General features: G+C 41.5%; 1 protein-coding gene across 19 annotated transcripts in view; it reads left to right on the top strand.

Moving 5' to 3' along the window:
- The window catches only part of ARPP21 (cAMP regulated phosphoprotein 21), a 169,665-nt gene extending 157,242 nt beyond the window's left edge, over positions 1 to 12,423 (top strand). For 18 of the 19 annotated variants that reach the window (XM_054595327.1, XM_054595325.1, XM_054595329.1 and 15 more), the window contains 2 exons: positions 10,186 to 10,334; positions 11,640 to 12,422. In XM_054595327.1, the coding sequence (XP_054451302.1) occupies positions 10,186 to 10,334; positions 11,640 to 11,897 (407 nt within the window). In that variant the 3' untranslated portion in view covers positions 11,898 to 12,422. Of the gene's footprint in view, positions 1 to 10,185; positions 10,335 to 11,639 lie in introns of all 19 variants that reach the window. The other variant, XM_054595336.1, reaches the window with a different exon arrangement.
- Positions 12,424 to 13,030: the final 607 nt, after the last annotated feature.

The following is a 13,030-nucleotide window of genomic DNA, read 5'->3' as shown; positions in this document are numbered from 1 at the left end:
CCTAGCGGCTTTACTTTGAGGCCATCTGTTGAAATTTTGATGAAGAGACAGACTAATAGGGAATCAGAAGTCATGTTCCTCAAACTTTATAATGAAAATTTCACAGATGCTAATTCCCAAATTCTCCTTGGAAAACATCAGTTATAGGTAGAATACACCAAGCTCAGGTGTGGGTTTTTTTGGAAAGTGGTTTTTTTTGTTTTTATTTTTAACTCTATATTATATAATCTAGAACCAGTCAGTCGCTCTTGGGTTGTAATGAAATGCAAACAAGTTGCCCTTTTAACTTTATTGGCATTCTGAAATTCAAAATGGACTGATGATATATACCTGGACCTTAAGGAAAACTCAGAAGAAATTAAATCCTAAAACCTGTAGTGCGTGGCATTTTGCATCTCTGTTCAAAGAATGTGTGTCTGAGGTAAGACAGAAAACATCTTACTGACGCTTGTTTTAGTTTCTTCATGGAAATGTCATTAGATGATCCACTTCAGTACATAAGGTAGAGCATGTCATCATATCCTTGTGTCCTGTCTGTTAACTTTGAGTGGAGAGTTTGTGGGGCTGTGAGCATCTCATTCATCTTTAATGAAGACTTCCTTGAGTTATTGCAATTCCATGTGAATACCAATCATATTCATAAAATAAATAAGAGCCTATTTCCCTCAGACTCTTGTCAGAAGTTATCTAGAGTAGCATCTGTTGCCTTCCCCCAAATTATAGCATTTTGATGCGTCTCCTCATAAGCTCCCTGAGCTGTCTTGTGTCTGCAACCAAGTTGGCAGAAAGGAAAGACCCAGGACACCTTCCTGCTGATCACATGAGGTATGTAACAGTGAGGAGGTAACATTGAACACGATCAGATGGTCCAGGGAGATCGTGCAGGTTCTCCGGTCACTTGGGTCCCGCCTTCGTGGTTGTATTCATCCCTTGATGTTTAATGTGCTCTGAGTCATGACAGGTTCCTAGCTTTCTTACGTCTCTTCCATATTTTTAATCTTTTCCTCTTTATTTTTTTTCTAAAATATATACAACCCTTATATTGATCCCACATGAAAGCAGTAAAAACATCCCCTCAAATTCTTTCAACCCCATGGCCCCCTCTAGCTCTCTGCCCAGCATTTGGTCTCACTGTCAGGCTTCTCAAAGGAATCCCCTTCCTTTTTTGTCTGGCTGCTTCACCTGTTACTGTCTTCGCTTTTGTCAAGATCACTGCCCCGCCCTAGTTTTGAGCCTACTGTCTACTTTCTCTCCTTTCTCAGCAATTCAGAAGCTCCGGTCAGTGTCACATTCCCCTGTCTCCTCATTTCTCCTACTCAGGTTTCATTCTTTTTCAGACCGATATTTGAGTAACATTGTGCCTTAGAGCGCCATCTTGGTTATCTTCTCAATTTGTACCCACTCATGTATATGTTGGCTCTAAAAGCAGCGATGTGCCAATGACTTCTAAATCCGTCTCTCTAAGACAAGCTGTTTGCCTGAGCCCCCGAGTGCTTTTGCTCATGTGCTTCCTGATCATCTTCATTTACTGTCCCTCTTGCATGCACAGCTAGGGCACTGCAGTCAGCTCTCTTACCAAACTAGAATTTAGGATTGGTCCCTGGGTTGTTCCTTTCCGCTATACTCTCCCTGCAGCGTGTAGATACCAGTTTCTAACAATTCACACGCTAAGTGTCTCTCTAATGTGTCTGCTCTCTCTCTCCCTACCGTCCTGCCTTAGTTCATGTCTTCACTGTTTCTGTCCTAGATTAATGCCATGCCCCCCTGGCTTTAGTCAATTCCCTACCTCCAGTGACGCAACCCCCCAGAAGAAAAGTTATGAAATGGCTGTTCCTCACTTTATTGTTCTGCTTATAACCCTTACCTTTCAACATTAGATTCCAATTTTATACATGGTTTGCAAGGCCCTAGGATTTGAGCCCTGCTCCCTTTCTCTCTGCCTGAACTCTCTCCATTTCTAACCTGCTGCCATTGCTAAATGCTTAGAATCCTTTAACACATTTTTCACCTGTCGGGGCTTCTCACATGCTGGTCCTCAGGCCTATACCTCCTTTATTTTGATTACTTCCACTTCACCACATCCCGTTAGCAAACACCTGCTCCTCCTCTAATGCTACATTCAGATAACTCTCCTGGAAACCTTCTCTGTTACCCGCTTCCTATTTCCCACTCGCCCCAGAAATGATCCATGAGTCTGAGACATGCTTCTGTCTAGTGCCATCCAGTCTACTATAGATTTCTGTGCCTGTCTCCACCAATTGCATAAGCTCTGTGGATGGCTCTTACAGTCATTCTTACACCAAAGGTCAAAAGACAAATTGTACACAAGGCTTGAAGAAAAAAAGACAAAAGAAACAAAATTTGAGTGAACTGAAAATTGGATTGTTTGACAATGAATTTAGTCAGCTGTGTGCCAGAGCTCTCTCCTTTAGGCTCACAAGAGCTACAGTAAAAAAAAAAAAAAAAAACAGGAATTTTTTCAGTGGATCGTTAAGCCCTTTGTAGCTTGATATTGGTCATGGCACAAATATGTACACCAGGGAAATCATTAAGAGCTGCAAGTCAGAGCTTTTGTTTATCAGAGTTGTTTTCCAGCAGACAGCTGATATTCATGATGATGGTACAGTCAGTTCATCCAAGCTCCTGTCCATCAAACATGTGATTCCATTAAAACTCCTAGATGCCACATGCTGACCATTCACATTATAAGGGGCTCTTTGCTCCATCCCTACCATACCTGCCTTAGTTCAGGTCTTCATCCCTGCCCTGATGTATTGCCTTCCATAGAATTAATGTTTAATCTATCACTAGGATAATGTTTGGGTAAGAACCCTGCCGATCTCAAATTGAAGAAAATAAGATAAATATCTTAGACTAATTGGGAAAAATAGTGTATAATTATTTCGTCTATAAAGAGGGGACTGGCACTTTTGGTTCATTATTAGTTGCCTATGAAGTCATTTTTCCTGTTGTAGTAATAGGTGGATTTCTACAGATTAAATCTGTGACCATATAGCACTTACTTTAAAAAATAGTTGGCCAGGGTTAGGTTACACCCTGTAGCTATGTGACAGTGACAGTAATTAGATCACAATGGTGTTGACCCCATGACTTTTGACCTCATGATTATCTTGTTCTATCCAGCTGATCAAAAGCAATTCCTCAATGAAAATACCCACCAGGGGGAATTTTATTGCGGGACAATTATTAGAGCCATCTCTCTGTCCTGACTTTGCCCCAAGCCTCATCGGGGGAGAGAGCTCCTTAGGTTGCCTCCGCAACAGTTGGCCGCTACCCCCCAGCCAGGTTTTAAGTCTGTCCGTAGTTAACGCTGGTGAAGGTGCAAGAATGCGACGTGAGAATGCCACATCTTCTTCTAAGCCATGCAGCCTCATTAGGAAAGTAAAACATTTGGGAGCCTTCTGAGCAGCTTCTTTCCCCCTGGGTTGTTGAAGCTCGCTGGCTGTCAGCACGGCACTATGGGCCAGAAAAGTTCAGAGAATTACTTCAATAATATGACAACCTCTTCCATTTAAAATGGAATTCAATGCCGGCTTCCCTCAGAGGCATTCATTGAAATTCCGTGCATGATCCATTCCTCTAGTCACTTAACAGCATCTCTCATGTTTGCCCTGATTTTTTTTTTTAAAAAAGAGAGGAAGAAAACCAGCTTTGTAGTTGCGATAACATGGATCAGGACGGTATAATTGCAGTGAAGAGGCCCCCAAGCTTGCAGTAATAGGATGGTTCATCTGATGTGTATTGCCATTAGAAAATGACCCATGCATGTGAGGATGTTCTCAGGGGACAGTAAAGAGGCTTTTAAGAATTACACTCTGTGCAGTATGAAAGCTAATGAGCAAAAGAGCACGTATGAAGCAAAACTACTGCTTCAGGAAGCATGGTCCCACTTAGGGCCTGCCACAGCTCTCAAGTTCATTAGGATGGACTGTCCCTGCCACAAGGGCTGCATTACCTTTCTCCCCATGCAGCCTCCTGGCAGGTCATTCCGCATCTGTTCCTCAGGAACGAAAACCACTGAGTAACAACTGGTGAGCAAAAGAGGGAGGGTGGGCGCAGAGAGCCACGAACAAGGGGAAGGCCGGCACTGACATGAGGACGGGAGAAGTCGCAGTACAGTGGGCCTTCCGAACAACCACAAAAAAGGCAGTGTCTGCAATTCCTTACAGTCCCCCTTCTGAGCCCTTAGGATGAGTCCAGGCTATTTTACTTCACAACCTAAGAATAGAACAGTATCTGGTTATGAGTTTCAGGCTAGGTATTTTGATCCAGAGTCTTATTTTTTGATATGTTTGAAGATTAACAAAGGCTTTCAGTTAATCTATCCCACTTCCTCCTTTTAAAAGTCCTCAGAGTTTGAGGTCCCATAAATTGGGAGGTTGTCATGGAGAGGAAATGCTTTAAAAGATCCACACCTCGCTTTTCAAAGTTGGCCCCCTTTGGCCTCTACTGTCACACCTGAGATTTACCACTCACACTTGTAATTGAGTAGGACAGCTCTGTAAAGGCCAGTAAAACCAGGGGCCTTCCTTACTGCCCAAAACCTCTGGCTCAGGAGACCACAGAAATACCAGGGTTGTCATGCTGCATATCTCTTCTCTCCACCCAAGGCCTCCTTGCGCACCAATGTGCTATAGGTAACTGAAGCTAGAAAGGACTTCCTGTCTCAGTGACAATGCCCTGGTAATGAAGTAACCCTGGGGAACAAATCCCTGGTGTTCACAGAATTACTAAGCATAATGATAGCAGTCTATAAACTCCAAAAGTATAGTCTAAGTACATTTGATCCTAGGGAAATCTTGATTTCTCCAGGCCCTCATCTGGCATCCTAGGCTGTTCTGCAGAGTCCCTAATATATCTTTTTTGTCTTACCTCTTTTTATCATTCAAAACTATGACTACTATTTCTGTTTTCAAAAGTCAAGTGACTTTCTTAGGGGCAGGCAGTTGCCTAGAACAGTCAAATGACCAAATAGATCTTACATTTAATGTGGAAATAAATTATGTTTACCTTATATTTTAACATCATTTTGATAACTACAATTCAGAGGACATATATAGTATTCAAACACTGTGAGGAAAGCCATTGTTTGAAAAGGCCCTGTTAATTGAAAACTATAGAATCGGCTGACTAAAAACTAATGAGGTGAATGAGAGGACTAGAGTGCATTTGACTAGCCCCCACCCCACTCCTGCCCAACTCTCTGGTGCCCCATTATCTGAGGAACAAACTTTAACACTGGTATTGAGTGGTGTGCGTTGTTTTTGGCAGGGCAATTATGCTTTGCCTTTGATTTTCTTTCTCTGATACTAGGAAGATCTTGTTCAACAAAGTGCCGATCATAACTCTGTTTGCTTTACTCAATTGTTGTAGCTATTGAGAAAACAATTAATGCAGTAAATAGCCATTGAGTATCTGCCACACTAAAAGGATTGTGTTAGGGTATGAAAGTTGGAAGAATGTTTAAGAAATAGTACCACTATCTAATGAGGAAAAGCAAGGGTGCTGAAGTCAGACAATCACAGCCTAAATTCTAGCTTTCCCTCCTATTAGCTGTGTAACCTCAACAGGTGTCTGCGTCTCCCTATCAGCGGTGCCCCACCTTTTGGCATTTCTGTGCCACAGTGGAAGACGAGTTGTCATGGGCCACACATTACATTGCGACATGTAATCACACACACAAAAAAATAAATAAATAAAATAAAAATCTCATAATGTTTTAAGTAAATTTACAGTTTCGTGTTGGGCTGCATTCACAGCCACCCTGGGCAGCCTGTGGCCCACAGGCCACCGGTTGGACACTGCGGCGTCACAGTTGTCCCTTTGGTAAAAAAGAGCTTAGTAATGGGACTGCCTCCCAGAACTGCTGTGACGATCAGGAAAAGGGTCTTAATTCATTGTTTGGATTAGAGTAAGTGATCCACAAATAGAGCTAATTCGCTTGTTTATAATGGAAAGGCTTCAAAGAAGATGAATGGGTAGAGGGATTGATAGGAAATCAAGAAACAAAACTGGCACCATTGGAAAATGGTGCATAAACTATAACATTCAGCAAAGGGAGAGGCGCCAGTCCTGGAAAAGCATTTTTCTTCTTCCTGTTGTTCCTCAGCTATGCCACAGCTGAGCTACTGTAACTCCATCACAAAATTATATACAAAGAAAGAGTAGAGTTTGGATTCATAATTAAAGAGCAAGCTGATTCCTTAGGAACTTGGAGAAATATTTGTATTTTGATTCATCCAAGACAAGCGATTTTTGTAGTAAGCAGATTATTAATTTTAAGCATTTGAAGAGACATTCTACCCTGTTAAGAATACTTCACTTAGTAAACACAACATGAAAATTACACAGCTTGGGTGGACAAGGGAGGCGGCGAGAACTGTCTAGCTTCTCAGTTCATTTTCTCTGTATATATTTGCCCTCTTTAACTGCGTCCTTGCCCATCTTCAGCCTCCAAAACTACCAACGGCAACCAGGGAAACAAAACCCGGAAAGGACAGGTTACCACTTGGTCACTTCATCCATTTGCAAAATGTTGGATCCGTAAGAAAGCATTCAAATATGAGTTTAATGTCAGTCGCAATGATGCCAATTTATAATCCTCGATCAATTTACATTCCTTGACAGAATATTAATGAATTATACTCAAACTACAAATAATATTCCATAACTATTGTATTTTAGTAGAAACACTATTACATTTTCAGATTTATAAGATCCAGACATTTTAAATCTTAAAACTCCTCCATCTTAACAGAATGCATTTTTTTATTTGCTAGGAGGCATTTGTCCACTCCTAACCTTTTTACCTCCAGAAAATAAATGGTGCACGTGACTTGACAATTGAATTAATCTTGGCTGAAAAAGAAATAATAAAAATAGCTAATGTCTTTATGATCTCCATAGCACGCCTACAGGGCAGATCCTGTTGCTGTTTCTGTTTCCCAAGATGTATTATATCTTGCTAATCCTCAATAAATATGAAAAAGCGATCATTTCACAGCTGAGAATCAACAAACCGGAACACATTTCTCATTGGAATAGAGGAGATAAGCAGGTTACCACCAGCACCGCCTTCTCTGCCTTCGGGTGTGTTGTGTCCCCGGCAGACACCGTCAGTTCATTCTCAGGTCACTGCTGTCACATTTCTGTCTGTCTCTTCCTGGGCCAGAGCTCAGAATCACAATCCACACAGCGCCCTCCTTCCTGTCTTAAGGACCATTCTGCTCTCTACCTTCTGTAACATAATTTACAGAAATGGGTACCTCCAATTAAACCATTCCAGGTGTAAATCGCTTGCCTAGAGAGCGAATTGAGTAATGAATGGGATTCATGAATATAAATTGGCCTCTCTTTATACTTAAGTTTTCATTTTGAAATGGTAGAGCGTCATTGGCTCCCCACATAAATCTTTATTTGCCGTAAGTGTGTTTACTGTGGGAAGCCCCGGGCAGAGCTGGTAGCCCATTACTATGCATAACTGAATATTAAAGTTCCCAAATCATCAGGCTGAGGAGGGCTGGGGAGGGAGACCTTCGGCCTCTGTGTCTCTGCTCTCAGCAAAGGCGCAACGCGCTCCCACAGGCTCTGCCCCTTCACTGGGGTGAGCCCACACCACCTCCTCGCTCTTTTCCTGTCCTTGAATATCATTGCATGTGAGCTTCCTCCACCTTCCAAGACATTCTGTTTATTGTATGTCTTAACACCTCTACCATCTTAAGACTTATTTCCTCTTCACCCCAATTTGGGTTTAGAGCTAGTGTAACAGTAAATCTCTCATAAGCTTCCTTGATTTATTTTTGAACAGACTGTGAGAAAGGATGGACAGATTCATAAGCAAATACGTAAATAATAGTGAGAAGCAAGGCCCCTGCCCATCTCCTGACCTCCTCTGTCCCCTGCTGTCCTCTTCTTTTCATCTACAAGGTAGCTGTATGTATTCCACCACAGGTCCAGGGAGGCCAGCTGGGCTTTCACCCTGTAACCAAATTCAAGTCAAAAATTTGAAAGACATTTCTCTCATTTTTAACCTGTGCTTTGAACCCTCAGCTGGAAATAAGGCTTTATCAAGTTTATTTGCCATTATCTGCACATAGACTTCTGGACAAGTTCTCATTGCCTGCTGTTTGCCATAGAACTAAATGGTCAGGAGGTCTGCAGGTCTTGAGTTTCCTACAACCATACCAAGCTATTTCCTTATGCATTTAATAGTTCTTGTTATAATGAATTTGATGTGGCTAGGAATAATGTAAAAATAATAAAGCAGCAACAGACTATTTCAAGGCCAACAGATACATGAATTTGAATGGAAGATCTAGATAATAAGAAATAATAGAAAAAACATTTTTTTTGCAATAAAAAATATTAAAAGAAATTTTTCCAAATTGCTTCTGCATATGAGACATTCTGGGAGGTAGTGAGGACTATGTCGTGGCCTCAGTCACCTTTCTTGTTCCCAAGTCTGATGGATTTTCCCTATTGTATAAACTATAAACATTCTTAGGCTTCAGCCCTTGAACTGCTGTTATTAGTCTTTCATAGACCTGCAGGGCACATTAAAGGAAGGCTGTAGCTGTGTGCTGTGGGCACAACGTAGTTGGCAGGAAGACGGTCATCACTCTTAATTGTATTCTTAAAAGGTGGTGTCTTTATAAAAATTCAAATAACTCAATAAATTAAAACTATGGAAATGAAGCAAGGTGAGTAATATGAACAATAATAAAAGCAATGGGACACATAAAGAAAATTAAAGGGTAACTTTCTACATTACATAGGTGCTGCACCCGCGGATTGCAGGCGCAGCCAGGCCTCCCGAGCTTGCGCTCTCGAGGTCCACACAGACTACCCCTTGCTTCGTCTTCGATGAATTGAGCTCTTCTCCTAACTCAGTGATATTTTCAAGTCATGTTTCCACAATATTTCTAGGATGGGTGAAGATACTATTCTGTATGGCCAAGGATAGTAAAATATTGTCCTCTGTAAAGACTGTGATATAATTGTATCCTTCCTCACTGTCCTCAATATAAAGGTAGTACTCTCATGTGCACTCAAAATATAGGTTATATATTAGCAATGCCTATCAATCTGAATTTTTTTTCACCTTTTGTTTCAGTTTTTTTAAATCTAGTTGTAAGACTTAGTTTAGTGTTTATGTTAAGGAAATCTAAGATTTTAAAGATTCTCACTCAGAATTACGTTGAGAACAGCTACAATTCTTCCTAGGTATGTGGTGTGGTTAATAACATGAGCTCTGGAAGGTCCTTATTTTACAGACAGCAGGAAGTGAATTTGTTTCATGTCTCAGCCACCATATATTTCACCTAAATCTTCACTTTCTTTCCAACATTTAAAAGAATAGTTCACAGCCATACTTAAAGACTATTTAAACTACTTGCGGTGATTAAAAAAACTAGGACAGATAAAAGTTGGCCCACTGGAAAAAAAAGAACTCAACCAATGACCCACCCAGAAGGACATAAACAGATACATTTTTTAAATGCTGCACTCTGTATCATCTGTTACAGATGCATGGTCACTTATTGGAGTATTTTACCAGAACTGTTCTCACAGAACAAAAGCATGTCATATTTTCACTTGCTGTTACAACCTTTTGTCTAAGGAAACAGACGCTGAATCAGGATAGTGAATCATTTTGTTCATGAAGACACAGTAAACAGAATACATGTGGTGTTAATAGGCTGTTTGGGGGCCTTTGGGTGAAGTGGGGTTGTGCAGAAAGGTGATAGAACAAGAGAATGAGTCAATTTAATTAGAAAAAAATGAATAATTTGTGAATTCTCTGAATATCATCAAGACCAAAGCAAAGAACATATAGGAAAGACATAATTTATATCTGTCAACTGATGTCAATAGAGGCTCCTGTGTTTGTGTCATGAAAAATTGACTATTTCCACAACATGCTCATTGCACCATTCTGCGTAAAGATGGAAATATCAATCAATTGTTTGGAGCCATGCTCTTGTTCCCTCTTTGAAGCCAAAAAAAAAAAAACATTCCTACAAAATGAGCATTTGGATGACACATCCCTGATGTGGAGATGGAGAGGTCTGAAGGCTGGCTTGTGAATGCAGGCCCTCAGCCCCGCCACACTCCGCTTGGGTTGTTCCTGGCACAACCCGTTCAAAAGGTGGTTTTTCTTTGCAGGTTACCAGCCGGTCTTGTCTGGTCAACAGGGGTTCCAAGGCCTAATGGGAGTGCAGCAGCCACCCCAGAGTCAGGGTGTCATGAGCAACCAACCAGGAACTCCGGTGCAAAGTGTGATGGTCTCCTACCCAACCATGTCTTCTTACCAGGTGCATGTCAGCAGCTTGGAAACCGTGGGCGATAAAGTACATCTATGTGTTGGGGTGGGGGAGGGGTTGCTCTAGCCACAGCCACTATCGCTGGTTGGCTTTGAGACAAGGTTATAATAAACAAATGGGAAATGCATGCTTCTATAATTACTATGGCTTGTGTATGCCCTGACAAGTGTGGTTCCATATTAACTTTTTGTTCTGCAAGAAAATTCTTTAGTCTAAACCTCTGTCCATGACAGTCATTGGGCGATCTACAGAAAATTTTGCTTATCGGAAGAAAGCCCTCATTACAAATTCTCATTCGTTTTTGTAAACCCCCTCCCCAAGAAAACCCTTCATTTTACCACAATTGTAAGTTATAAGAGATTTAAAAACCACATCTCAGATTCATTCAAAGGGCCTTTATAGGGCCTACTAACTGCATTTTCCAGACTAACCCCATATCGGGTATTTAAAAAGTGTTATACACCCTTCTGTGATTTGCATCTTGAAGTACACTGGAGGCAGAAGTGAAGGGTTAGTGAAATGCTTTAATCATTACGTTTGGGTGCACCAGGTAAACAGGTTTTTCTGACCCTCAAGTATCTCTCCTTAGCTCTCCTACCCTAAAAATCCTTGTTCACATTCATCAATGTCTACCTCCAGCTCCACAGTAGATGCAGACTGAGACTGAGTTAGGTGCTAGGACAAAAGTCCCTCTTGGGATGCAGGGCTCCAGGTGGCTCTGTTGGCATAAAACCAGAATAGGAGCATGGCTTTCCAAACGGAGAACTCCAGAGCAGGAGACGCAGTGCCTGCTGCCCCTGGGCGGTAACAGGAGAGAGGCCCAGAGTGCATTTACGGCCTGCTGAGGAGCGCCAACCATTGTGTGTCACCCTCGCCATCTTCTCGGTGGTACTCTGAAGTAGGTGACATTATGCAAATGGTATAGACAAGGGTGTGCAACCTTTTGGTGTATCTGGGCCTCACTGGAAGTAAAGTTGTGTTGCGCCACACATTAAATACATTGCGATACATAATCACAAAAAGTCTCAATTTTTTTATGTAAAATTTATAATTTTGTGTTGGGCCACATTCATAGCCATCCTGGGCTACGTGCGGCCCACGGGCCATGGGTTGGACACCCCTGGTCTAGGGAACCAGAGTGGTTAAGCGACTTGTCCATTGTGAAGCAGCTAATAAAAGGTAGAACTAAGATTGGTGAGCCCCAAAGCTTGAATATTTTTCACAACATGACAGTAGCTCATTAGACACCCAAAAATAACCTCTTCATGAAGTGTTCTCTCTTGTGTCTTCCTACAGGTGCCAATGACCCAAGGTTCTCAAGGACTGCCCCAGCAGTCATACCAACAACCAATCATGCTACCTAACCAGACAGGTCAAGGGTCACTCCCAGCCACTGGAATGCCTGTTTACTGTAACGTCACACCGCCAACCCCTCAGAACAACCTTAGGCTGATTGGCCCACACTGTCCCTCCAGCACCGTCCCTGTGATGTCGGCTAGCTGCAGGACAAACTGTGCGAGTATGAGCAACGCCGGGTGGCAGGTCAAATTCTGAGCGCTCTGGCTGTGGTACATTTCTTCAGATATTACCCATGGCCTTTAAGGGAAGAGGAGCAAGGTGGGAAAACTGGCTGAGGACTTAAGTATTCACTCAACACTCAAATAATTGCTGCTGGTATTCTGTAAAAAACAAAAACAAAAACAAACAAAAAAAACAGCAAACAAAGACTAATACACACATTAGCTGGTAAATGGTGCATATTTCTGTCATGTCTGCTAGGTATGCCTTTATAGCTTAGCTAGTGACATGAATTCATCAAGGTAAGATTTTCTCCTACCACTGAATACCACTGTGTAGACTATATTATCCCTACTTTGGATTATTAGTTTTGTACTTTGTGTTGAGTTTGTGATGCTAAAACTATTTAAAAATTATATACTGAACTCATATTGTACCAAAGCTGTAATGGAAAAGCAAAGAATTGATGAATGGAAGGAATAATTTATATACACTATAGAGTTTTCTTTTTTTAATGGATATCTACTGTATTGTAGTGTTTAACCAAAATAAAACTATTTGACCTTACGGAGGAAGGTCATGTTTTTACCACCAGTTTGGTTCAGTCTCTCTTCCAGTATATGTTTGCTTATACGTCACTGCTTTCCTCTTTGAGCTCTATTCATGACTGAGGCACGAAAAAGATGTTCCAGGTATTTGTAAGTGAACTGGACTCACACGTTGGGAGATGTGGTAGGCAAACACTTAACCAACTGTAATTTCTTGCCCTAATCCAACAGGGGTCCCTGGAAGTTAGATGGCATCTAGTTCATCCATTCACTGACTTCACCTTTTCATTTTAGGGCTATTGAATGCATGTTTCTACACTTCCTCAGTTAGGAAAAGCTGAGGGCCTTGGGGAGAGCAGGCCTATACCAAATTCTTTTCCACCTTTGTTAATGTTCCACCATCTGCCTGGAAAACAAGACTTCTCTGTTCAAAGGGAAATTAGATGAGGCATGTTCTAATTCTACCAATTATAATGGGTCATACCATGTCAAGTGCCAATAGTATTGACTCAGAGGCACTAATATTTGCTCAAGTAACTGAAAACAAGGTAAAATAGCAATGATTTAGTCACAAAGATTCAGAACATTAGCAAAAATTTTTAAAAGAGGCTCATTCCTGTC

The sequence above is a fragment of the Pteronotus mesoamericanus genome, unplaced genomic scaffold, assembly GCF_021234165.1.
Source record: "Pteronotus mesoamericanus isolate MK-2021 breed Mesoamerican mustached bat unplaced genomic scaffold, CSHL_Meso_final scaffold_54, whole genome shotgun sequence".
NCBI lineage: Eukaryota > Metazoa > Chordata > Mammalia > Chiroptera > Mormoopidae > Pteronotus > Pteronotus mesoamericanus.
Note: the sequence above shows the minus strand (reverse complement) of the source record. Positions and strands in the feature narration are given on the sequence as shown.